Source organism: Pteronotus mesoamericanus, unplaced genomic scaffold, assembly GCF_021234165.1.
Source record: "Pteronotus mesoamericanus isolate MK-2021 breed Mesoamerican mustached bat unplaced genomic scaffold, CSHL_Meso_final contig_68, whole genome shotgun sequence".
NCBI lineage: Eukaryota > Metazoa > Chordata > Mammalia > Chiroptera > Mormoopidae > Pteronotus > Pteronotus mesoamericanus.
This window is the reverse complement of record NW_026555234.1, coordinates 28,909,264-28,935,151: the sequence shown is the minus strand read 5'-3', so window position 1 is coordinate 28,935,151 and position 25,888 is coordinate 28,909,264. Positions and strand designations below refer to the sequence as shown.

At 35.6% G+C, this 25,888-nt stretch overlaps 1 protein-coding gene across 2 annotated transcripts in view; it reads left to right on the top strand.

Annotated features, from left to right (window-relative positions):
• Positions 1-25,575, top strand: part of GABRA4 (gamma-aminobutyric acid type A receptor subunit alpha4) — a 66,994-nt gene extending 41,419 nt beyond the window's left edge. For both annotated transcript variants that reach the window (XM_054582262.1, XM_054582261.1), the window contains one exon: positions 25,042-25,575. In XM_054582262.1, the coding sequence (XP_054438237.1) occupies positions 25,042-25,575 (534 nt within the window). The remainder of the gene's footprint in view (positions 1-25,041) is intronic.
• Positions 25,576-25,888: the final 313 nt, after the last annotated feature.

Genomic DNA, 25,888 nt, shown 5'->3' with positions numbered 1-25,888 from the left:
ATTCATTTTATCAAATTCATTACTATATATACTTTAAAGCAGTGTATGGAAGCATCACTGAGATAGAATATGGATTTAGAAATCATCTTTTCAGTGAAACATGCATATTTTTTCCTGTCATCATCAAATGCCTAACAAATTGGAAATTATTTTTTTTCAATTAATGTATAATGGATAGATTGACTTTTTCCTTGTTTGACTGTAACTGCCTGAGTTCATGCCTATTGTCACAGTTTAGCATTTGTTCTGGACAAAAGTATCTTGTTTTGACCAAGAGACTAGATAGTCTAACTCTGATGATGAAGCAAATATTAAAAATGAGTCCTCTTTTAGGACTAAAACTTTGCTAAATTATTTAAGTTAAATGTTTCCAAATAGTAATCTAGATGTATATGATTGTAATAGGTATACTATAATAGAGTTAAAGGTTAAAATTACAATCAATAGGGGGTTTCAGAATCTCATGAGACAATTTGAGATAATTATTGGCTATAATTAATTTCCTGGTTACTTTTCAGTTATTTTGTAGCCTTTAAGAGTGATTAGCTACTCAGTATTAGAAATCATAGCATTATAAAGTGTCAAAGTTCCAAGACACATACAATTAAACAGAGAAGAAAAAAAGAATCTTAAGTCCTCATTGTGCTGCAATGTTTGTACAGGGTACAGGACAATTGTTCTACAAATGTAAGACAAATATACTATTGCTTTGCTTTCAGGAATTTTGTTATCAGACTTTCTCATTTTGAAAAAAAAACCAAACCAATACACAGAAAGATGTAAAATTTGGAACTGAAACATGTAGGGTGAACTCAGAAGTATGAAAGTGAGAAGAGAAATCCTGAGTAAGATGTCTTCTCTTCCAGGTCACTTGCTGGAATCTGCTTTGTGTGTTTCCTAAGCACTTCAATTTTTAGGGGTTTTTATGTGAAACACTAACTGAAGATATCTTAAAATTTCATCACATATGTTGGTCTGAATGAGAATAAATGCTGGACTTGTTTGGGGAAGAGAGAGGTACAAATCCAATTGTTACATTCTGGATAGACTACTGCTGTTGTTAGGGATTATGGTATTTTGCTTGATAGTACTGCATAGTACAGCCTGATTCATTACAGAGCCATTCATCTCAGAAATAGCTGCATTAAATATGAGCATTATATATGTTTATTCCAGGCCAGTCTGCCAGCACAGTAGAGTGAGCAAAATCATGCACTTTCAGCAATGCAAGCAATGAGATGCAATTTGTTGCTGCTTTTTCCATAGCTCACCATAATGTTCTTCTCCAGTTTGAAAGCCTTCTACAATCTGATTATTGTATTTACTTTATAGTGTTCTTTCTTTATGTCAATAATCCCTATGGCTGAGTTTTTCTTTATTTGTGATAGCAGTTTGATACATTTCCAATGGGTAAACAAATGTGATTATTTTAATGGTTAAAGTACGAATTGAATGTCCAGTGGAGCTCTTATAGCTGTTTTAGGTCAGCTGGATGGATTCATGGTCCTGACCTAGCAAGGTTCAGTATCAGAGCAATTTAAAAGAGTGCTGAGAAAGTAACGACGTTAGCCAGAAACATCCCGATATATTGATTGTAGGTGTTACGGTTTCCACATATGCATGCCCCATACCAAGCAGGTATGCCTGTAATTAATGTAGGAAACTCCCATTTATCTAGATACTCAAAGAACAAAAAACTGAATTATATAAGAGCAATTTTTGGTAGCATTATAGAGTGTAACATATATGAATGTGCCACAATACAGTTTTAGTGCTAAGCTGGTTTTTATATCTGATGCTTTGGAAATTGACAGTGCATACCACATTTAATCAGAAGCTCATTACAAAGTTTAATTTCCATGTTCAGTTTTTCACAATTCATCAAGCTGACATTAAGAGTTATTCCATTCCTCTTTTTAGACCGATCATTTTAACTGTTTCTTTCCTAATTACTCCATCAAGCAGACAACCAGAGCCTGGGAAACCTGAATTTTAGGCCTTTTGAGGTATTACTGGATATTGCCAAAAATGTGTTGTACCAGAAAACAATTTTGAAGATGGCTGGATAAGACCCCCCACCCTCTCCCCACTGGCCATCCACACATACTTCTTACAATGAGAGGGGAGGCTATGTTCCTTCACTCTTGAGTTGAGGTGGGCTTATGGCCACATTTGAAGTGGTGCTATATGACTTTGAGGCTGGCCTGCTTGGGTCCTCTTTCTTGGACCCAACCCTCACTCTGTAAGGAAGTCCATGCCACATGGAGAGGCTACTGGTAAGGTATTCCACCTGACAGCCCCAGCATCAACTGCCAGGCATGTGAAAGAGGACACCTTCCAGGTGACTCCAGTCCCAGCCACTCTGCCTGAAACTACACAAGAAATTCTGAATGAGGGCCACCTCACTGAGTCCAGTCAATCTCCAAACCTGTGAAAGATAATGTTAAAGTGACTGCTGTTACTTAAAGCCATGGTCATTTAGGGCAGTTTGTTATGTAGCCTTAGATACCTGGAAAGCACATACTTTTAAATCAGGCACATTTGAGTTGAAATACTCAGACTCTTGCCAGTTGAATGATGTCAGCCAAGATCTTAAATTTCTTGAATGCTCTTTATCTTACAGATGTTTAATCTAGCATACTGTAGATTCTCAATAAACATGTTTCCCCACTTGCCTTCTTAATCTTCCTCCCTTCCTCCCTCCCTCCCTTCCTCCCTCTATCCCTCCCTCCTTTCCTTCCTTCCTTCCTTCTTACTTTCCTTCCTTCCATTTATCTTTTCATTTTTTGCTTGCTTACCCCTTTCCTTCCTATGTAAATTCAACTGAATGCAGCTGCTTTTTGGGCCATTTTAAACTGGAATATGTTAGTGCCAGGTGTGGACTTAATTGGACCTTTACTTAGAACGCAAGCAGACAGAAATCAGGATGCATTTTTTTTCCCAGCGAAAACTGCTGAATCACTGGTTCCAAAATCGGCTTAAAATATGCTCAGACCTTCCACAGACGGCATGTGTGATGAGATCAAGTGCTTTGGGAAATGGGGTAAACGCTTTTAAAAAAAGGAATATATCTCCATCACTTCAGTGAACGTTATCTGAATTCAGTTCAGGCAAAGAAAATCTTAAAAAGCTAGATAAAGGAAATGAAGGCATGAACAACGTGTTATTTGTAGGAATGACATACATTATCTCCTTGGCAACTGCAGCATGGCATTTAATTTGGCAATCTATGTTGTGTCATCTTGGATGCCTGGAAGTCACTGTTTCCTATGGAAACAAAGGAAAGAACAACGTGAGAAAGAGTTCTAATTTTAGTATGCTGGGAAAGTATTTTAAAACCGAGGGACCAGCAGCCTCCCACAGCACAGTTAGAACTCGAAATGGCATTACATTTTCATTTATTAATTGCACAATGCTTTAGAATATGGATTAGATCCCATATTTCTTTGGCCCCATGAGCTTTTTATTCATGCTTTGTTGTCAAATGATGACTCAAGACAAGTGCATGGAATTTTCAATGTACAGGTGTTTAGTAAGTTTTTCATAAACAGCAAAATGTCAACTTATGCATATTCATTTATTTATTCACTTAACAAATATCTGTTGAGTGTCTTATTTGTGCCAAGGCATTGTGCTAGGTTTTGAGGCTGTGTAGACCCCTTTGCCTTATATCTTACAGTTATCGTATCCATGGGATATCGTGGCATTTCTTTATTTGAAGTGAATCAGTAATTTGGCAAGCATTCATTTAGCCCCAGCCTGGAAAACCCATTATATTGGGAGCTAAGAGATAGTGAAAATGAACCACATGGCTACACAATTCTTGATGGGGTGCAGAACAATTCTCATCATGGCTTTTCATTGGTCAATGATTTCAGTGAACATCCTTAAGTATAGTCAAGTTGTTTTCATCAAGAGCCTCCAAGCGAATGGCTCTGAAATATTTATAATAATGACTCATGCTCAATATAATTTCATTTGGTAGGTAATTTGATGAAATTGAATGTCTTAAATGAAGGAAACTCGGATTGCAATGTAGCAGCCGAGAGTCTAAAAGTTTTCACTTTGATGAAATTCAAAGAAGTTTCAGCATTATAAAGCGCTGCAAAGGCACCTAAACAGTTGGAGTGGGACTGCGTGATCACAGCAGGAAAATGATACGGCTGGTTACGTGAGATTAAAGCATGACTTCAGTGTTGCCAAGATCACCAGCGGGGCTACTGGGAATTCTTCTGCAATAGTACTAGAGATTTGACTTGAGATTTTTGTGGAGCAGGAACTTGGGTTAAAGAGTTAGTTCTTGCCAAGGATGATCTGTGTCTTCCTTTGATCTGTTTCCCCAAAGCATTGCCTTTAATATTTATTCTACGTCCACTCCCGCTCATCGCAGCAGAAAGTATAGCATTTATCCACATTTCTAAGGTCTATTAAAGAACGACTCCAAGGCAGGCTGTTAACGTCTGCCAGAGAGTCCCGCAGAAGGGCCTTCTAGTCCGACCTTCCAAGTAGTGATTTCAGGTGTTCCTCTAGCATGGGGGAATGGAAGCCATATGCCTGATTTTATAATTCTAGTTTTAAAATTAATGGCCAGATTTCACTTCCTTCATTTCTCCCCTATAAGGTCTTATTTTACTATGTCCTTTCTAAGAGACATATTTCAGCTTAGAATTTTCTTGGGTCTGTGGATATATTCATGGGAGATTTAAATAGCATTGCAGCTGTACAGAAAAGCTGTTCTAGTGTGTGCTTTGAAAATCAGCTTTTCAATAACTGATAGCTTTAGAACTATGATTGAGAGGAAAAATCCAGCCCTTGTTCAACAAGCTATTTCAGCCACAGGCTATGTGTTTCCAGCAATGTGAAGAGGGAGAAGCGCACATTTCTTGTCACTTTGTCCTTAGGGAGGCAGGTTGGTGCCATGGACCTTATGCTTCTCCTGTGGATCAAGCGGGGGAAAGGTAAAGGGGGAGGTTGGTATAGGAGGTGACTCTCTTCTACTCAGCAACAATCATTCAGTCATACTTTTATTTTGTAGGTGATTTAAAAAAATTTTAGTCATACCTTTAAACAGGCAGATGTATGAAATAGGAGAGGAGAGCATTTAATTCTGGTTATCAGTTAATATTCCAGGATTGACTCATTAAACAGTCCATTAACTACTGTAGTGGCCCAGGAAGTATAATCTGGGTAGAATAAATGACTGTCATCTGGTTTTCAAGTGGATTCAAAAGTGCTGCTTTTGGTTATATAGCTTTGCCAAATTACTTATCTCCTGAGACATTGTGTGCGACTCATTTTTGCTTTGTTGAGCACGCAGGAGAGAATGATTTTGCTGTTGATTTATTTCAATACAGTTTACTTATCATTTATTTATTATTCATTTGACTTACTTTTATTGAATACTTCAGAGTGCTTGGTGCTGTGCTAGTCAGCAAGGAAAGGAAAACAGTGAGACTCTATTGTAGCCCTCCAGAAATTTATAATGTGGAGGGGCACTTACACCGTGTGCTACATGCTGAGCTAGGAAAAAGCCTAAGAAGCTGTGTGAAAATAAAACAATCTGAATCAGAGCCTCTGGTGGGGGTCGGGGTGGGGGGGTTCTGATGAGGGTAGTGGGGATGCCAGGGTAAACTTTGCAGAGGAAGCAAGAGCTAAGCGCTGTCTTAGAGAACATGAATGGGAGACCAAGGCGGTGGAGGAAAGAAGGCAGTGAGAAGAGCATGTGCAAAGACCCAGCAGGACAGTAGAGTTCACACTTGTAGAAACAGGTGAAGACATCGAGGCTGGAATCGAGGTGTTTTCATTGGCTTTCCTCCAAAGCCGACACTGTTGCAAGGATTCATGTGCAAGCAATTTGTTTTTGAGGTAATCTTGAGGTGAGGGAAATGGGATGGAAAGGAAGAAAATCCGATAAACTATGATTAATGAGCAGATTTGCTACAGCATGTTCATCATGCCAGAGACTCTCCCAGGGTATGTGTGGGAAATGCCTCAGAACTCTCCCACTGGGTGGGACAACAGATAGAAAAAAATAGGTAGACATGAAAAGTACTGAGATTAGTGGAAAAGAGGAAGGCAGAAGAAAGTAAGAATTGCTGAAGTTTTGTGGCTTGGAAAGGTAGCTGGAAAGTGTGCTGGTATCTAAGATCTAAAACACAGCAGGGGGGGATATATTTATTTGGATAAATATATTGGTTTCATTGAATATAAATATATTTGTAGGTAAATTAGACTTGGCATGGGGCAAGCATATGTCATAGGGGTAGGAATTTTGGGCTTTTCCCCACTTTTGTATCATCAGAGCTAAGATCAGTACCTGACATATAAATAAGCCCTTAAAAATATTTGTTGAATAGTTGAATGAATAAATGGGTGGATGGCTGATTGAAAAAATTAAAAGTTTGGTGTCCCACTAGCACATAGAATGATGTCCTCCTGGACATATAGGTCTATAGGTTGGAGAAAAATTGGGAAGTAAACATTGAGTTTATGATATTGAAGTAAAGATGGTAATTCAAGCCACTGGATGGTTTTTTTACCTGAAGACTGAGAAAAGTGAGATGTCCAAGAGTTGAACCCTATGGAAAGACAACATTTAAGATTAGATAGAGGAAGAGCATCCCGCACTTGAGGCTGAAAAAAGACAAGGAGAACAGTACTAGATTGTGGAATCTGTGGGAAAAAATTTAAAGAAGGAAGTGATCAATAGTGTTACATTATGCTATGACAGTACGTAAGGCACAGATTTTAAAAGAGCTTATGGGAATTAGAGTTTCAAGGGAAAGATGAGAGGGGTAATAAAATAACAATGGGTTGAAGAATAAATGACAAATGAAGAAGTAGAAAGAGTATGTGTAGACAATTTTCCCCCAAATTGACAATGTTAAAAGAGTAACAACTGGAAGAGGACAAAGGTTCAAAGAATTGTTGAAGATGATATTTTCATTTGTTTCTTCATAAACTGAGATAAATTTAAGTACATAGTATATTGAGACAGCGCAAACATATGTTAAAAATTGCTAATATAATTAAGCAGAACAGTATTTACAGGATTCTTGGTTTTATTCCTCTTTTCAAGCATCCATCGGCCCAGAAGGAAAGCTTTTAAATTGGACCCCTTCATTCTCTCTTCCTCAACTGGCAGGTCTGGGCACGTTGGGTTTTAGCTAGTGCTTAGCATTGCTCAATGTAGTGGAGTTGACTGTCTTCACCTAGGAATAGAAAAGGAGATGAACTTTGAACAGAACAGAAAATATAGGATTCCCATATATTTCCAATATTTTCTGAGATGGACAGTTACAGTATTCCTTTATTTGTGTTGAAAAATATATTGAATATCTGATTATAGAATTTATGGAAACTCTTATAGTAATGTTTTACCTCATGGAGACTTATCTACATTTCTGTCTTAGAATATGAAATGACAATAATATAATAATATATAACAAGTATGGAATTGCTTACTATATTCTAGGTGGTCTGTTATGCACTTTACAGACACTGTTCCATAAATAACTCAAGAAGTAGTTATTCGTCTTATCTTTGTTTTACCCAAGAGATATATAAAGCACAGAGAGGCTAAATAATTTCCTCAAAGTCACATAGCTAAAATTTAGCAGAGTCCAAATCTTGAATCAATATGATTTCAGAACCTATGATTCTGATTTTTTTAACTACTAATATATTACTATATAAGAGTGATAATGAAGATAAGTGTAAGGTAGCTTTGGGTTTTGAGATTTGTTTGTAGATTTTTATAGAGGGCACATTTCCCTTGCTTCTAAGCAGATATTTGTGTCTCCTGGGTTCTGGTCTGCTTGGCTGAAGCAGTTATCTTGGTGATATACATTAATGTGCTCATGAGCCACTTGCCATAAATTGCAACTCAGCTACTGGTTCAGTGCATGCTAAATTTGCAATCTGCCTTTAGTGAAGTGCAAAATTGGCTTCTTGTTTTAAAGTGGTACAACATGCAAATTAGTCTCTTACCTTATTTTCTTGCTCAAGTGAGATTATCTAGGCTCAGAGAAGGTTTTAGCAATTTTGCTTTGGATGAACAGCCGTTTCAGCATGAGAGCCTTGTTAAATGTTGAATGGTTTTGATAATGCCCCATTGGAAACTATAGCTGATAACATGGTACTGCTCCTCAGGACAAGTCAAATTATTTCCTGGAGAGAAACCAAAGTGGCTTCAGCTCTTTGGACGCTTGTCTGTTTGACAATATAAGAGCTACCAATCCGTGTCATGGTAGAATATCAATTTGTTCTGCTGACTTTATGTGCTGTTTTACTGTAGATTTAGTAGATTTGTAATGAATTGTTTAAACAAGATAATTCAACATAGGCTTTATACCAATTGACTGTGCTTCCATTTGTGAAGAGTGGAGAAGGGGATTGATTTTGAAAATATTAGGGCAAACCCAATAGGTGACTTAATGAGTCCTCTCCAGTTACATGCACATGGGTGTGCACATTTACATTACACAGAATTTGGCACATGCTTCGTTGAACTTCATTAACTTTAATTATTTGTAGATAGTTACATGTTGAAGATCATTCTCAAGTCAAAAATGAAAGCTAGTGCTTATGTTGATACTTTTCCCGGGTTACAATTAAAGTTGAAATTGCAGAGCCCTATACACCAGGGGAAAATTTTTTTCATCTATTTGAATAGTCAATTTTAAACATTATATTCAAACTTAAGGGAAAATTTATAAAATAAATTTGGGGCCCAGCTTCCTTCTTGCAGAATAACATCATATAAATTTTTTTTATTATAAAGAAGATGCAGATTTTGATTGGTGATGTTGATTCATTTTTAAAACAACTTCAATAGGTTTCTTCAATTAAAGAAATTTGCTCAGTGGGATTGTATTTCTTAAGATAAAATTATCTGTAGAATAAATTATCTAATGTAGACCTATTTGTAAATATTTATTTATGCCTGAATGTAGAACATAGGGTACAAAGTAATATCTATAAGAACATTATGACAACCAAGCACCAAAAAAGTAGGAAGAATATTAGAATTAATTGGAACAAGAACAATCTGTGAAAACTCTAGAACAATTTTCACTTATACTGGAAGGGAAGGATTAATCAGAAGAAGAGTGTGTGTGTGTGTGTGTGTGTGTATGAGATAATGTGGCTGAAAGAATAATACAGTTTTTAGCTTATGATAGAAATTTAATAAATGTAAATCAAATCCAAATCTGAAAAATCAAACTGTTTATAAATGTCACTTATTTTGTTTGGCTTGCTATGGACATATTTCAGGTTAATTCTTTTCTGCTTTCTTTCAATCCCGTTAGTACATATATTTGCTATTGCAGGCAGCTTCCTGAAGTGGTTAAAAGTGCGGGTTTGGGACTCAAATCATGACTCTAATTCATTTTAATTATCTCACCTTTGGAGAAGTACGCAACTTTTCTAGGCTTCAGTGTCCTCATTGGAAAAATGAGAATTGTCAATATTTTCTCCTTTGTGGTTGCAAGAAATATGTGAGGTTATATGTGGAAACCATTTAGTGTACTGCTTGGTCTATAGTAAGTGTTCAATCAATGATAGAGATGTTGATATAGATTCAGAATTTCTGCCTGGCAAGTGCTAGTATCAGACAGTAATTATGTTAGGGTAGTCCCTGAAAGTAAAGCATTGCCTTAATCGCTCATTTCAAAAGAAAATAAGAGTAAGATGAGAAAAGGCAGATTTAGAACATCCTAAAGAGATATCAAATTTTAATTGACAAAGACTATTGGCCTTCCTTATTTTTATACCACTGAGAGAAATTTTTGAAAATTGTTCCCACTACCACCAGACACGTTCCTTCTCTTTCCCCATAGTTCCTTCACCTGCATAAGGCTTACTTGCATATTCCTAATGTTGCAGATCCTGTGTTGCTTTCACAAAGAGGCTTTCCTAGCAGTCAGGCTAGGTAATGTACTCCATAACTTCTCTAATTTTCCTTTATAGCATTTATTGGTTATTACAATTTTTATAATTCTTGCAAGAAATTTCAAGAACTATGTTTCATCTCCGTACTCCCAATGCCCAGCAAAATAATTTTAAAGGTTGAACACTCAATACATATTTGTGAACAAATGATTTAATTGGATGAATCAATGTCTTCAATAAGTCCTTCATGGTTTGTAAGTTTAATTGTGGACCTTCTGTTACTTCCAACAAGAGATGAAGCATAGGACTTGAGCTTTTTCGCCCTAGAAATAAATCTATTAGAGCTATTATAAATGTTTTGTTTCAGTAAGCAATCATTGACCAATATTCCAAAGTAACAGACTGCTTTAGGTGAGATTCTTGGCTCATCAAAGACTTCCTTATCCTGCATAGCTATGATTTTACAAGGGGTTCTGACTGATAATGCTTGGACTGTGAAAGTTCCCCACGCCCTGCAGAGATATACTGAGGATCTGGTCTTGATAAATTATTGCTTTTTAGACAGTCCCCCTGTTGCCTGTGCTGATGCAGATAAAATTGTGACTCAGATCACTTGCCGTGCCAGCTTCCTATAATGTTGGCGTGGATCTAAGTCTTTCTGGATGACTATTTATCATAGCACAATTTCATTATGATCACATCATATCAAGTCTGTATGAAAGAGAAAAACATTGTACAAGTGTTTTGTAAGTTTAAATGTAATTTTCTGTATATTTTGAAACTGAAAAAACTCATTTCCATACAGTGTGGATGCTTTTAAATAATGAATTTATTTAGCCGCCCAGGTTAGGAACAGAAAAACTTAGTAAGATTCCTTTTACAATGTTTTATTAGAAATCTATATATATTAACTCTACTAAGAATTTAAAAATTTTTTAATATAAAGTATGAAAAAATTACAAATTATGTCAATTACATTTTCCAAATATTTAAATAAATACATGCTCTGAAATCCATAACACATGTACACACATTCACACATAAACACACACAAGGTCACACATAAAAGTCATAATCTGAAGGGACACAAAAATATTTAGGGAAAAATATTGGGCAGTTAAAGAAGGATCTGGAGCTAAGTCCAAGGTGGAATGTGAAGAGAAACTGAAAGTAACTCAAGGTATCCTGGAAGGTTGTTATATCAATGCAATTTGGACAATTTAGGCAGAGGCTGTAGTTTCTTCTAGTGGATATGAAGGAATTTTTTGGGTCAAAGGCAACTAAAAATATTACAAATAAATCAATGTTTAATTCTTGCCAGAAGCATTTCAGTTTCTCTGCTTGTCTTTTATCTTGACTCTACCTAGGCTTTGGGGTTACCAGAAAAATATACTCCCTCAGTGGGAAAGAGAGGACAGGGCAGACTAGGAACAAAGAGAATATATGAAAAGAGAAAGTTGCAAGTTTGCTGTTTTTCCCTATGAAAAGGTTAGTTAACATAACACTATTTTAAAGTGCATCTTTTAAATTTATTTTTATTGAAGTCCCATCATTGTCTTAGTCTGCTACAGCTGCCATAATGAAATAATGTAGATTGAATGGCTTAAAGAGCTAAAATTTATTTCCTTATTGTTTCAGAGGTTAGGAAGTTCAGGATCAAGGTTCCATAAAGTTCCAGCAGGTTTGGACTCTGGTGAGAGCTCTTTTCCTGGCTTGAGGATGGTTGCCTTCTTGCTGTGTCCCTATACGACACAGAGAAGTCTTCTCTGATGTATTCCTCTTTCATGAATATACCAGTTCTGCCTAATCTGGGCTCCCCTAATCCCTGACTAATACAGTTACATGGGGACAGGGGGCATCAGGACTCCAACGTGTGAATTTTGAAGAGACACAATTCAGCCTATGGCAGTGATGAAAACTTCTTACTGTTTCAATTTTTTAAATCTCCTTTAACATTTGTTGCTTTCTAATGCCTGCAGTTTGATGCCCTTCATTGCCTTATTTCCTGCCTTCAATTTATATGTGTAAGAAAGTCGTTTTGATTACTGTAATTGAAATAAGAAATAAGAGTGACACCATAATGCCAGAAAAATATGTTCACATATATAATTCTTTTTAATATTCCAATATATTTAGAAAGTGTGTCAACCAAACCAGGTTTGCCAAATTTCTAATTGTGAGCCAATGTTCTAGGTATGTCTTTTCATAGTATGCTGAGGTGTGAATATTTTCCTGTACCTTGGATGACAATAGTTCTTCCAGTCTTTGTTGTTTAACTGGTTACCAGTTTCTAGGTTTTGCACATAGTTGGAAAAGTCACAGAGACTGACCAGTAATCTGACATAATAATTAATGAAATACCCTTCTTATGTAACCCACATTGTTTATTTGGACATTGAAATACTATGGCTCTAATTTTCCCTACACAGAGTATGGCATATGGGTATGGTGGCTAACCCATTAAAAGCATGTTAGCTGAGTGCCAGGTTCAGAAGAACCACTGAGAAAAGGTTAAGTATTGTTGCTGATTTTTCTATTGCTATTTTTTTTTTAGTAGAAGAGCTTTTCATATTTGTCTTACACATTAAGTTATTGGATTTACTCTAGTGTTAATTGTAAACTTTGTCATGTCCACTATGTATTTTGATTTTGCTATTACATTTTGTATTTCTTCAAATATTTCCATTTTGTATTTACTAATAATTATTTCTCTTTTCAGCCATTAATATCCTTTTTGTGCTTGACTTCACCACAGATTGTCGTTTGCTTCAGTGGTCCTCTTCTTTTATTACTATTAGAAATGCTATCTATATTTTAATAGATATATAGAAAATATCTCCTAAAATTTTGTTTCTTGTAATAATTTATGAATGATGCACTTTTCCCTTTGGGGGGCTTATTCTCAGTATTTGCCCTCTGCTGGATTATTTCTATATAATATTCATTTGATGGCTACTATGTACTGGACATCGTTTTTTACATGTGTTATCTTTATTCATTATTCTATTTTAGCAAGGACTTTAACGTTCCAAGAGGTTAAATAACTTGCTGATATCTCATAGCTAATAAATAGCAAATTCAGTATTTGAGTCTGTCTAATTTGGGGATACACAATCCTAACCATTTAACCAACATATTGCAATTTCTGGTCCCTGACCACTAGCAGTAGCCTAAATAATGAATGAATAAGGTTTCCTGCAAAGAACCAGAGACTGAGTTTTTAACTAACTCCCAGTATTTATTCTTATAAATACTTAAAATAATTACTATGCTGTTTTTCAAAATTGAGCAAGAAAAGAATCATCCAGCTTAGTGTTTGCATTTGGAGAAAGTGAGTGGCATGTCCTTTGCCCTCTACCGTCTCCAGAGTTCTGTTGGCAGTAATGGTGACTATACCTTCTGGAGCAAATCCAGGTAGCACTATAGTCAAGTCCACTTGACCAAACTTAGAACTTCTGCTCTGACTAGTGAGGTCTCTGTCAAAGAGATTTCCTCTATTAGAGACACATTTAATATATAAAGCACTCACAAAAAAAAAAAAGCACTAGGAATACTTATAACATAATTAACCACTAAATCACGTATCTTCAAAAAATCCTAGTATTTTACATTTCAACTTCTAAATATGTAAGTAGGAAATGAATAAACTCTTTAAGACCTTCTTCTCTGGTAACTCCAAATTGAAGACATAAATTTCTTATTTCAGTGCCTGATAGTGAAAATGATATTTCTATAGATTGTGGAAATGCAAATAGTGAATTAAAAGCTAACATTGGGAGGAAATGAAATACAATAAATAGGGAAATCAGTATTTTCATTACTACATTTTGTTGGTTAGTGTATGACAGAGTCTCCTGGTAACAATTTATGAAATATTTAGCCAAGTTTATTTGGAGAGGGTGCTTTTCATTTATATTTTTTTAAACAGTACTGTTAGTCCTCAGTAAATCATTACTTTGGGGTCTGGTTTCAGCTGCTCCACCATAGTTGTTTATTTCCTTATTAAACAAGATACGTGGCTAACCCCGGAAACCCTGTCAAAACAGCCTTGAATAAATGTCTTTACATTATTGGATTTTTTTTGTATGTGACTCATTGATATTCCAGAAGATAAACCTGTGCATTATTAGCCTTGTTTGTTTTTAATTTAGAAGAGTTAAATTGCATTTTATTAAACTTCATTTCCTTCTCAAGCGAGCAATACAAATGTAGCTTGTGTTCTACAAACCTCCTGTTAGTCACTTTATCTCATTGCGGCTAGAATAATAAGTTCAGATGAATTTTCTTTTTTGCAGTTGATAATACTGCTTTAGAAATTGTGTCAGATCACAGTCTTGATTGACAAATTGCTTAGATTTGCTTGTGTTTGACTGTTGCTGCTTTAATTTGTTGGTAATGTTTGAATCTGACACCTCGCACCTCTATCCCACCAGTTTCCTTGCTTCAGGCTATTGTGACTAATGACAAAATGATTTCAAACTAAATAATTTTTTAAAATTCAAATGAGACTGAGGCTGAGGTACTTTCCTCGTTTGTAACCACTGTGTGTCTGCTGAATACCGATGGAGCATCTCTACACACTGCATGAAACATAACATCACTTTCACTGACACATTAGTTGACTCAAAACTTGAAGGCTGTGCGAATATTATTCCTTGGGAGTCCTGTGCCAGGTAGGTCAGCAGATTTCTTAATCCTTTTCTGGTTTGTCACCATGGAAAATGACAGACTTTTTGCATAGTAGACCTTGAGATATCAGCACAAAATAACTGGAGTATCATTTGGCTGCTTGGCAAAGAGCAAACATTTAAGCCTCAAATCAGTTTAATTCTGTTTTCCTTTTTATAAGTTTTGATATATAGAATATTTGGAGACTTCGTAGGTACTCTTATTCACACTTGGGATAGAGTCAAAATAAGTTTTGTGGCCTAGATACTAACTGCAATCGTCTAGAAATCTGTCCCATAAACAAAGAAACAGTAATCTGGAGGTTAAATAGAAAGTTTATTTTTATTTTTATGTTTATACTTTATTTATTTATTTATTTATTTATTGTATTTTTTTCCATTACCATTTAATCCCCTTGAAAGTTTTTCTGCGTTTCCTGTGTAATTGCCTTAATTTGAAAAAAAAAAAAATCTTGATTTTGTACTATATCTATTTCATTTTAATTTATTCAAAAATGAAGTAGGTGCCTGCTGTGTTCATTACCCTACCATGATTATAAAGATAGTCTTTATGCTATAAAAGTTCACTGGTAATTTTAACTGGAAATAAAAAGATTTGATCTTTGTTTTCGACGGTAATCCCAGTGGCACACTTCATACTGCTCCCTCCATTTTCTTTTTTAAAAATATTTTTATTGTACTTTTTTTACAGTACCTCTTATTCCTCCTTGCACTCCTCTCCCCTCAGCAGTCACCACGCAGCCGTCCATGGCCGTGAGTCCTTTTCCCGTTTACTCAGTTGCTCCACTTCTAACCTCCTTCCACCGCAGCTGTCGTCCTGCTCTCCAACCACGAGCCTGTCCCCATTCTCACTGTTCGTTGTTTCTTCATTAGATTCCACACGTGAGGGAAATCATATGGTATTTTTCTTTCTCTGACTGGCTTATTTCACTTAGCATGATGTGCTCTAGGTCCATCCACACTGTGGAAAAGGCAAAATTTTCTTCTTTTTTAAGGCCAAGTACTATTCCATTGGGTAAATGTCCCATAGCTGTTTAGTCCTCTCAAATATTGGTGGACACTTGGGCTGCTTTCATAACTTGGGCGATTGTTAATAATGCTGCAATGAACATAATGGTGCTTATGTTCTTTCAAATTAGTGTTCTGGGTTCTTTTGTATATATTCTCAGATGTAGGATTGCTGGGTCAAAAGGCAGATCCATTGTTAATTTTTTGAGGTATCTCCATACTGCTTTCCACAGTGGCTGCACCAGTCTCCATTCCCACAAACAGTGCACAGGAGTTCCCCTTTCTCCACATCTTCACTAGCGCTTGCTGTCCATTGATTTATTGATGATAGCCATTCTGACAGCTGTGGGATGGTATATCACCGTGGTTTTAATTTGCATTTCTCTGATGATTAGTGACGTTGAGCATCTTTTCATATTTTTTTTGCCACTTGTATGTCCTTTGTGGAGAAGTGTCTATTCAAGTCCTTTGCCTATTTTTTAATTAGGCTGTTTCTTTGCTGTTGAGTTTTGTAAGTACTTCGTAAATTTTGGATGTTAATCCCTTATCAGATGTATTGCCAAATATGTTTCCCATCCTATGGGTTATCCTTTTATTTTGTTGATGATTTCCTTTGCTGTGCAAAAACTTTTTAGTTTGATGAAGTCCCATTTGTTTATTTTTTTCTTTTGTTTCCCTTCCTTGGGGAGATATATCTGATAAAAAAAATTGCTATGAGAAATGTCTGAGATTTTGTTGCCTATGTTTTTTTCTAGAATTTCTATGGTTGTGGGTCGAACATTTAAGTATTAGATCCATTTTGAACTTATTCTTGTGTGTGGTGAAATAAGATGGTATAGTTTCATTTTTCCTGCACATATCTGTCTGCCCCAACACCATTTATTGAATAAACTATCTTTAACCTATTGTATGTGCTTGCTTCCTCTGTTGAATATTAATTGACTGTAAAGATATGGGTTTATTTCTGGGCTCTCTGTTCTATTCTGTTGATCTGTGTGTCTTTTTTTTATGCCAGTACCATGCTGTTTTGATTACTATGGCCTTGTAGTACAGTTTGATATTGGGTAGCATGATACCTCCAACTTTGTTCTTATTTCTCAAGATCACTGTTGCTGTGAGGGGCCTTTTGTGGTTCCATATAAATGTTTGAAATATTTGTTCTAGCTCTGTGGAAAATGCCATTGGACTCTTGATAGGAATTGTGTTGAATCTATAGATTGCTTTGGGTAATATGGACATTTTAATGATGTTAATTCTTCATATCCATGAATATGGTATGCGCTTCCACTTTGTATTTTCTTCAGTTTCTTTTTTCAGTGTTTTATAATTTTCTGAATACAGGTCTTTTACATTCTTGGTTAGGTTTATTCCTCGGTATTTTATTCTTTTTGAAGCAATTGTGAATGGAATTGTTTTCTTGATTTCCATTACTGGTTCTTGTCATTGTCATAGAAAAATGAAACTGATTTCTGGATGTTAATTTTGTATCCTGCTATATTGCTGAATTCATTTATCAGTTCTAGTAGTTTTTTTTGGTGTAATCTTTGGGGTTCTCTTTGTACAGAATCATGTCATCTGTAAATAAAGACAGTTTGACCACTTCCTTTCCAATTTGGATGCCTTTTATTTCTTCTTGTCTGATTGCTATCGCTAAGACTTTCCGTACTATGTTGAATAAAAGAGGTAAAAGAGGACATCCCTGTCTTGTTTCTGATCTTAAGGGGAACACTTGTAGTCTTTGCCCATTGATTATGATGCTAGCAGTAGGTTTATCATATATGGTCTTTATTATGTTTAGGTTTGATCCCTTTATTCTCACTTTGCTGAGAGTTTTTATTATAAATACATGCTGGATTTTATTAAATGCTTTTTCTGCATCTATTGATATGATTGTGTAGTTTTTATTCCTCATTTTGTTTATGTGGTGAATCACATTTACTGATTTGCGAATGTTGTGCCAACTTTGCATTCCTGGAATAAATCCCACTTAATCATGGTGTATGACCTTTTTGATGCATTGCTGTATTTGGTTTCCTAATATTTTGTTGAGGATTTTAACATCTATGTTCATCAGAGATATTAGCTTATAATTTTCTTTCTTTGTAGTGTCTTTATCTGGTCTTGGAATTAAGATAATGTAGACTTCGTGAAATGAGTTTGGGAGCATTCCCTCCTTTTGAATTTTATGAAATAGTTTGAGAAGCAGAAATGTTAGTTCTTCTTGGAATGTTTAGTAAAATTTCCATGAAGCCGTCTGGTCCAGGGCTTTATTTGTTGGCAGTTTTTTTGTTTGTTTGTTTGTTTTTACTCTTTCATTTTATTAGGTACTCTGTCTATTCATATTATCTGATTCTCCCTAATTTATTTCTTGAAGATTGTATGTTTCTAGGAATTTATCCATTTCATCCAGGTTTTCCAGTTTGCTGGCATATAGTTATTCATAATATCTTCTTACAGTCCTTTGTATTTCTGTTGAGTCAGTTGTTACTTCTCCTCTTTCATTTCTCATTTTATTTATTTGGGTCCTTTGTCTTTTTTTCTTGATGAGTCTGATTAAAGGTTTGTCAATCTTGTTCATCTTTTCAAAGAACCAGCTCTTGGATTCATTGATCTTTTGTATTGTTTTTTTAGACTCTATTTCATTTATTTCTGCTCTGCTCTTTATTCCCTCCTTCTGCTCACTTTGGGCTTTGTTTGTTTTTGTTTTTCAAGTTCCTTTCAGTGTGAAGTTAGATTGTTTATTTGAGCTTTTCCTTGTTTTTGAGATAAGTCTGTAATGCTTTGAATTTCCCTCTTAGGATTGCTTTCCCAGTGTCCCGCAGATCTGGTATTGTTGTGCCCTCATGTTCATTTGTTTCAAGGTATCTTTCGATGTCTTCCTTGATCTCATTATTGACCCATTCATTGTTTAACAATGTGTTATTTAGCTTCTATGTCTTGTCTTGTTTTTCAGTGTTCTTGCTGTGATTGATTTCTAGTTACACAACATTGTGGTCAGAGAAGATGCGTGATACGATTTCAATCTTAAATTTATTGAGACTTGTTTGGTGTCCTAACATGTGATCTATCCTAGAAAAATGTCCCATGTACACTTGAAAAGTATGTATATTCTGCTGCTTTGGGGTGAAATGCTCTGATGATATCAATTAAATCCATTTGATCTAGTGTGTCATTTAAGACTGCTGTCTCCTTGTTGATTTTTCTGCCCAGATCTATCCATTGAAGTCAATGGTATATTAAAAATCCCTAACTATGACTGTATTTCTGTCGATCTCTCCTTTTATATCCATCAAGATTTGCTTTACATATTTAGGTACTCCTATGTTGGGTGCATAAATGTTTACTAGGGTTATATCCTCTTGTTGGACTGTTCCCTTTACCATTATGTAGTGTTCCTTGTCTCTTACTAGAGCCTTGGTTTTTTTTTTGTTTTTTTTTTTTTAAATTAATTTATTTACTTTTTAATCATTCCCTCCCCCCTCTTTCCCTTCCCCCTCCCCCTCCCTAGTCTTCCCCTTGGTTTTGAATCCCTTATTTCTTTCCTCCCTCCCCCCTCTTCCCTTCTCTTTGATTTCTTTCTTTCAGTGTTGTGGTCATATTTGCCTTGTGATAGGTGATATTGGTATCTTTGCTGGTTTGGAGAGCTTGGTTAAAGTCTACTTTGTTCAGATACAAGTACTGTTGCACGAGCTTTTTTTTCCCATTAGCACGAAATATCTTCTTCCATCCCTTTACTTTTAGTTGGTGTGTATCTTTCAATCTGAGATAGGTCTTTTGGAGGCACTATATATATGGGTCTTGTTTTCTTATCCATTCAGTTACCCTATGTCTTTTGGTTAGAGCATTTTAAGTCATGTACATTTAAGATGATTATTGATATGTATGTAATGTCATTTTATTGTTAGACTGCTTTCCTCTGTTTCTTTTTTTTTTTTTCTTTTTCTTAAAGCCAGCCCTTAACATTTGATGGAGTACTGGTATGGTATTAACAAATTCCTTTAGTTTTTTTCTGGTCTGGGAAGCTCCTTATTTCTCCTGTGATTTTAAATGATAGCCTTGCTGGATAAAGTAGCCTTGGTTGTAGGTCCTTGCTTTTTATCACCTTGAATATTTCACAACACTCTCTTCTGGCCTGAAATGCTTCTGATAAGTAATCAGATCACAGTCTAATTGGTGCTCCCTTGTTGGTAACTACCTGCTTTTCTCTCGTGGTTTTCAGGGTTCACTCTTTGTCTTTAAGCCTTGTCATTTCAAGTATTATATGTCTCAGTGTAAGCCTGTTTGGGTCCAACTTGTTTGGGATTCTCTGAGCTTCCTGGACTTCTGTGTCTTTTTCCTTCACCAGATTAGGGAAGTTTGAGTCATTATTACTTCAAATAAGTACTTGATCCCTTGTTCGCTCTCTTCCTTTTGGTATTCCCACAATGCAGATGTTGTCCTGCTTCATGTTGTCCAAATGTTTCTTAAGCTGTCCTCATTTTTAATTTTTTTTCTTTTTGCTCTTCTGCCTGGGTGCTTTTTTCTACCTTGCCTTACTAATCACTGATTTGATCATCTGCTTCATGTAACCTACTGTTTATTCCTTCCAGAATATTATTTTAGATATTGCATTCTTTATTTCTGACTGGTCCTTTTTTAATGATTTCTATATCTTTCTTCATGCTTTTGAGTATCCTTATAATCATTATTCTAAACTCTCTGTCTGATAAATTGCTTGCTTCCATTTCATCTAGTTCTTTTGGATAATTCTCTTGTTCTTTCATTTGGGATGAGTTTCTTTGTCTTCCCATTTTGGTTGCTTCTTTGTATTTTCTGCCTTAGTTGTTAAACTAATCAGCCATTGGACTGATCACCTGTAAATATAATCAAGCAGTAATCTGCAGCCTGGCTTAGGCACCACAGCCTGGGGCAGAGCAATTCTTGGAGGCAGAGCTCTTGCTTTCCCTCAAGCTGATGACACCTGGAAGAGAGTGCTCTTTCTGAGAAAGATGGCTTCTGCCGTATGGGGAATGACTCAGCCCAGGGATCCTGGTGGATGTTCCTTCAGTTCTCTTCCAAGAGCCACCAACCCCAGACTCTCCTCAAGTGAGTCTAGTCCACTCTACCCTCCCTCTGCCAGAGAGTCCAGGGTAAGTGGCTACAAACAAAATTTTGTGTTTTGGCCCTTTAAAAGGCTTCCTATATCTCCAGCTGTCTTTCCCTGGCAGACAGAATTCCTGCTGCTTTTCACAACTGGATGTTATCTGGGTTCCCTTCTGGTTCTGGAGCTGCAGGCTAGGGACCTTAGCTTGTCGTTTAGACCCCACACTTCTCAGGAAAACCCCCTGGCTGCTAAAATATCCCTACAGATCTTCCCATGGGAGCTCAGCCAGCCCTCTTGCATCTCTGCACTCCCTACCAGTCCCATTGTGGTAAAGTGGTTTCTTCTGTCTGTCCTTGGTTATAAGGCTTCTCTCCAGCTAGTGTTCAGTTGGTTGTTCAGGATGCTTTCTCTGCAACTCAGTTGTAATTCCAGATTGGTCCTGGGAAGAGGTTAGGGTAACTTCTACTTACTCCTCTGCTATCTTGGATCTCTCCACTGCTTCTTTTCATTTTCAGCCTCTCCCTTCACTGATTCTGTTTTACAATCACCATAGATTGATCATCCTGTTTCTTTTGGTTTGGGATCACTTTTTTCTCCAGGCATTTCCTTTAAGTCTACTGTTACATTTATTTGATATTCATAACTTGCCTAATTATAGATGTCGGAATGTAATTTTCAAATCTTCAAAAACATGACATATAAATATGGAATGGATGTAAGTCAAAAGTTTTGTTCAAATCATTAATTAATGAGGGAACCACTTAAGTGGTAAAACTAAGTAATAGCAAAGTAATTTTTTTTAAAACAGGAATATTAGAATGAGGTCTCTAAATTAAATACAGAACTGTTTAATATCTTACAGGGTAATGAAATCATAACTTTTGGTGGTCTTTTCTATTGGATAGTAATCTACAAGTTAATAGATAACATGGTAATTTCACTGTGTTTGGGCTCAAATCCAATATTAAATAGCAAAATCAAACTCAAGTAAATTATCCTAGAGACTTAATAATCCTTGAGTGAACTTATTAAATAATGCTTCATTATAACATTGAATAAACATGCTATCCTCATTTCTGACTTCCAAGTCTTGAATTTTTAACAATATAATTGACTGTTATAAATACTCGACTGACTCAAATGGATAGGATTAGTTTAGTAAGTTCTTTAGTGCCTCCTCCAGATTTGTGCATGAAGAGAGCCTGTACAACATAGTAGAATACTCTATATAAACTTTCCCTGTTTAAAAATATTATTATTCTCTAAGACTGGAATTGAGAAGGGCAAAATATCATGGTTCTTTAACTAGTGTGTGGAGTTAGGCAATGGGGCCCCCTAATGGTCTTCAATGAATTTTTGGCACTCTAGCCTTCTAATTATCCCAGAGTGTCTGGGGAACTTCTCCTCACAAGAGGTGTGGGAATACTTCCTATAGGACCCTTGATTTAATTGGTCTATGTATATAGTGTCACAACAATGCTGCATAACAAACAATTATAAAACTTAAGCGCCATACAATAATTTATTTTTGCTCTCAACTCTACAAGTGAATTAGAAAGTTCTGTTGATCTTGGTTAGGCTTGGCTGGGCAGTTCATTGTCTCTTAGCTAGGACAAACTCTCATATCTAGTAGTCAGCTAGCTGTTGGCTTCAGGGCAGCCTCACTAAGATAACCAATTCTTCTCTAAAAGATTTCTCTACTAGCCGAGCCTAAGTTTGCTCCAATATTGTTGGCAGCATTCTGAGAGTGGAAGCGAGCAAGGACTCATAAGGCTAAGACTTGGAAATGGCACACAGTCAGTTCCACCACATAGTGTTGGCCAAAGAAAGTCATAAGGAAACCTATAGGGAAATAGATTTCATTTCTTGAAGGGAAAGGATGGGAAACTCATATTAAAAGGGTTATAGATGGAGAGAGGGAGGGTGAATTGGTGCCATTTTTATTCAACTTTTGAGATTCATTAGGCTGGACCAGATCAACTTTACTGAGCAAAGCCCTTCTGAATACTCTGCCACATGCTATATGAATGTTGAGATTTTCCATTTTGCCTTGTGGAAACATGCACTATTCCTGGCTTTGTGTACACCAAGTACTGCTTCTCATCCTTTCAGGTCATTCTTTGTGAAGTCTTTGGAAGTTACCCCACACTTAATATCTGATCTGTGCTTAGCAAAATACTTAGTGGGGACTCTTCAAATTTTTGGAGCTCTCTTTTTCAGCATATACTTCTCTCTTCTTTTTCCTGTGAACTCTAACCACCTTGATATCCCTAGATTTTCAGCTGCATCTCCTCATTTCAGGAATCTTCAGTGATTCTGGTACTATCTTGTCTAATGTCCAGTATTTTCAAAAAACAAGGTTTTTATTTTCACCTATTTAGCCTGGTTTTGTCAGTCATTTCATGCAAGAGAGTAAATACAGTCCCTGTTGCTACATTTTGGCCAGAAATGGAAGTCTCCAGTTCTTAGAATTTATTCTTATGAAAAAGATGGATTTCTAAAGACTCTGGATGACCTAACTTTTGGTTGGAAAAAAGCAGTATGCAAATATCTGATTATAGTTGAAAATATGTATTTCTCTCTTGCTTGTGCAATTGGTCCTTTATTACTTTCTTCCCTTCTCAGTATATTTGTTATATTTTCATTATATTATGTGTGTAGGTAATCATTTTATCTTACCAATGATAGTGTAAGATTTTTTTTTTAGATATTGTGAATATACCTTATAGTTCTTTATATTCTTCACCATGTGTATTGCATTTTAGAGTTAATGGCAATCAATTAATGATTCTCCTTTTCTGTGAAAAGGGACTCCAGTCCTGAGGAATAATTAAGTGATGTTTACAGGTGCTTTGTAAAAGACACATGTAAAAGAGTAAGAGTCAGGGTAAATAATGATAATTCAACTTTGAGGTTGATGTCAATTTTGGTTTAAATTGTCTCCACTAAAATTAGGTGCCATACATTAGACTATAATCTCTTATGAGTTCAAATGCCACCTACTTAGAAGAATACTCTAGGCTCACAGGAAGAACACTTTCTATACTTCTCAGATCCTGTTAGGGCTCATTTTTGTGAGGCTTATTTTCTTTCTCAGAAAACTTGAAGTTATAATTTACAAATATATGATGTATGGATTGAACACTTTCAATCTGCTTGATGAGTGTGGTATTGAGAAAAGATTATGTAGAGTAAGTATTTCTCTGTAAAGTGAACTCTCAATTGTATTAATATTATCTGTGAACTTTCTTGTAGGTTGACTTCTTATAATCATACACTTGTGAGCTGCTCTTCTCCCTCCCTCTCTCCTCTACTTCTCCATCTCCTCACCAGTCATTTATTTCATAAAATGATAGGCAGAGAGGACATGGAGAGTAATTACTACACACTTTTAATATAGCTTAGAATAAACATAATGACAAAGCAAAAGTTTTTGCAAAAAATCTAACTATTATCTAAGGACAGACGTGATTATTTGGGGAATCATTTGAGCAATTGCTTTCTTTCTTTAGTATGGACAATCTATGGCCATACAATTATTTATTGCGCTTGTCAAAATACAAGAATTAATTTTAATGTTTTTCAGGCATTTGCTTTTAATATAGTCTTGTTCTACAAATAATATAATTTGATGGAAAATACTGAATTCTGTGTTGATTTAAACATTTTTATGGGTAAACAATTTGAACTCAGATATTCATGCAATGATATAGTGATGCTTTTTATATGTCTAGGACATTTTATTTAAAAACTATTTTGTTTGTTTTTTCATTATTTTGGTAAAAATCTAAAATGCATTAAGATTTCTAAATTTATAATAATGTGTATAATTACCTATATAAGATTATGAAAGTAAATTCCAGGGACCTGGAAATGAAAGCTTTTGGATTTTTAAGGAATGTCATACACATATGGATGGTTATTATTATTGTTAATCCATGCACAAGAATAGGTAAGGTTCTTCCGGTTTATAAAGGAAATGCATACAAAGCTCACTGAAATGTATACAACATATCACAGAATATTACTTAACGATAAAACTGAACTGTACTGCTATCATCATGAACCTTTAAAATAAAGTCAAGTATAACTGTAGTTCATACTTTTAAAAACCTAATTTTCTTTTTATAGATTTAAATTCTAATTATAAGAATGGACAGCATTTTGAAATAAAAAAATTTTTGATTCAGCATTTCAAATACATACACATTCTCTTTGGTAAGCTTTTACATCAAGATCAATGATTATAACATATTAATAAATGTTTATTTTATGGACACAACTCATTTTAATTATTTGATGCATTTTAATTTTGTATATATTTACATAAAATGACATACCAATGCAATTTTTATTATATCTTTTCAGAACACAAATGCCAATCTGAACATGAGGAAAAGGACAAATGCCTTGGTTCACTCTGAGTCTGACATTGGCATCAAAACCGAGGTAGGAAACCATTCAAACAGACCTTCCGTGGTTGTTCAAGGATCTTCTGAAGCCACATCGCAGTCTTACTTAGCTTCCAGTCCAAACCCGTTCAGTCATGCAAATGCAGCTGAAACTATATCTGCTGCAAGAGCACTTCCATCTGCTTCTTTTTCTACTCCACGTAGAACTGGGTATGTGCCCCGGCAAGCTTCAGCGGGATCTGCTTTTACCCATCATGTGTTCGGATCAAGACTGGAGCGAATTAAGACCACAGTTAATACCATAGGCGCTTCTGGGAAGTCGTCAGCCGCCACTCCTCCCCCTGCCCCACCACCTTCTGGATCTGGCACAAGTAAAATAGACAAATATGCTCGCATCCTCTTTCCAGTAACATTCGGGGCATTTAACATGGTCTATTGGGTTGTTTATTTATCTAAGGACACTATGGAGAAATCAGAAAGCCTAATGTAATTCTTTTTTGCTATAGTAGTTTCCTAAAATATGATGAACTTAATGCAGAATGTCTTTTTAAATGTTTTTAAAGATAAATAATTATTCTTTACTAAAATAAAAATGCTATGTAATTTTTCCATTTAAAAAATTCAAGCCAGTTATTGGGAGAGTTAATTAATTCCTCAGTGAAGAGAAAATGAGCCAATTTTCATTTCAGAAAATGATTTAAATAGAATCAATTCAGCATTCAAATTAGACAGAATACAGACCATCTTGGAAAGTTGGGGCAAGAGAAATAGGTCTATTGGAAATATGTGGTGCATATTTATGC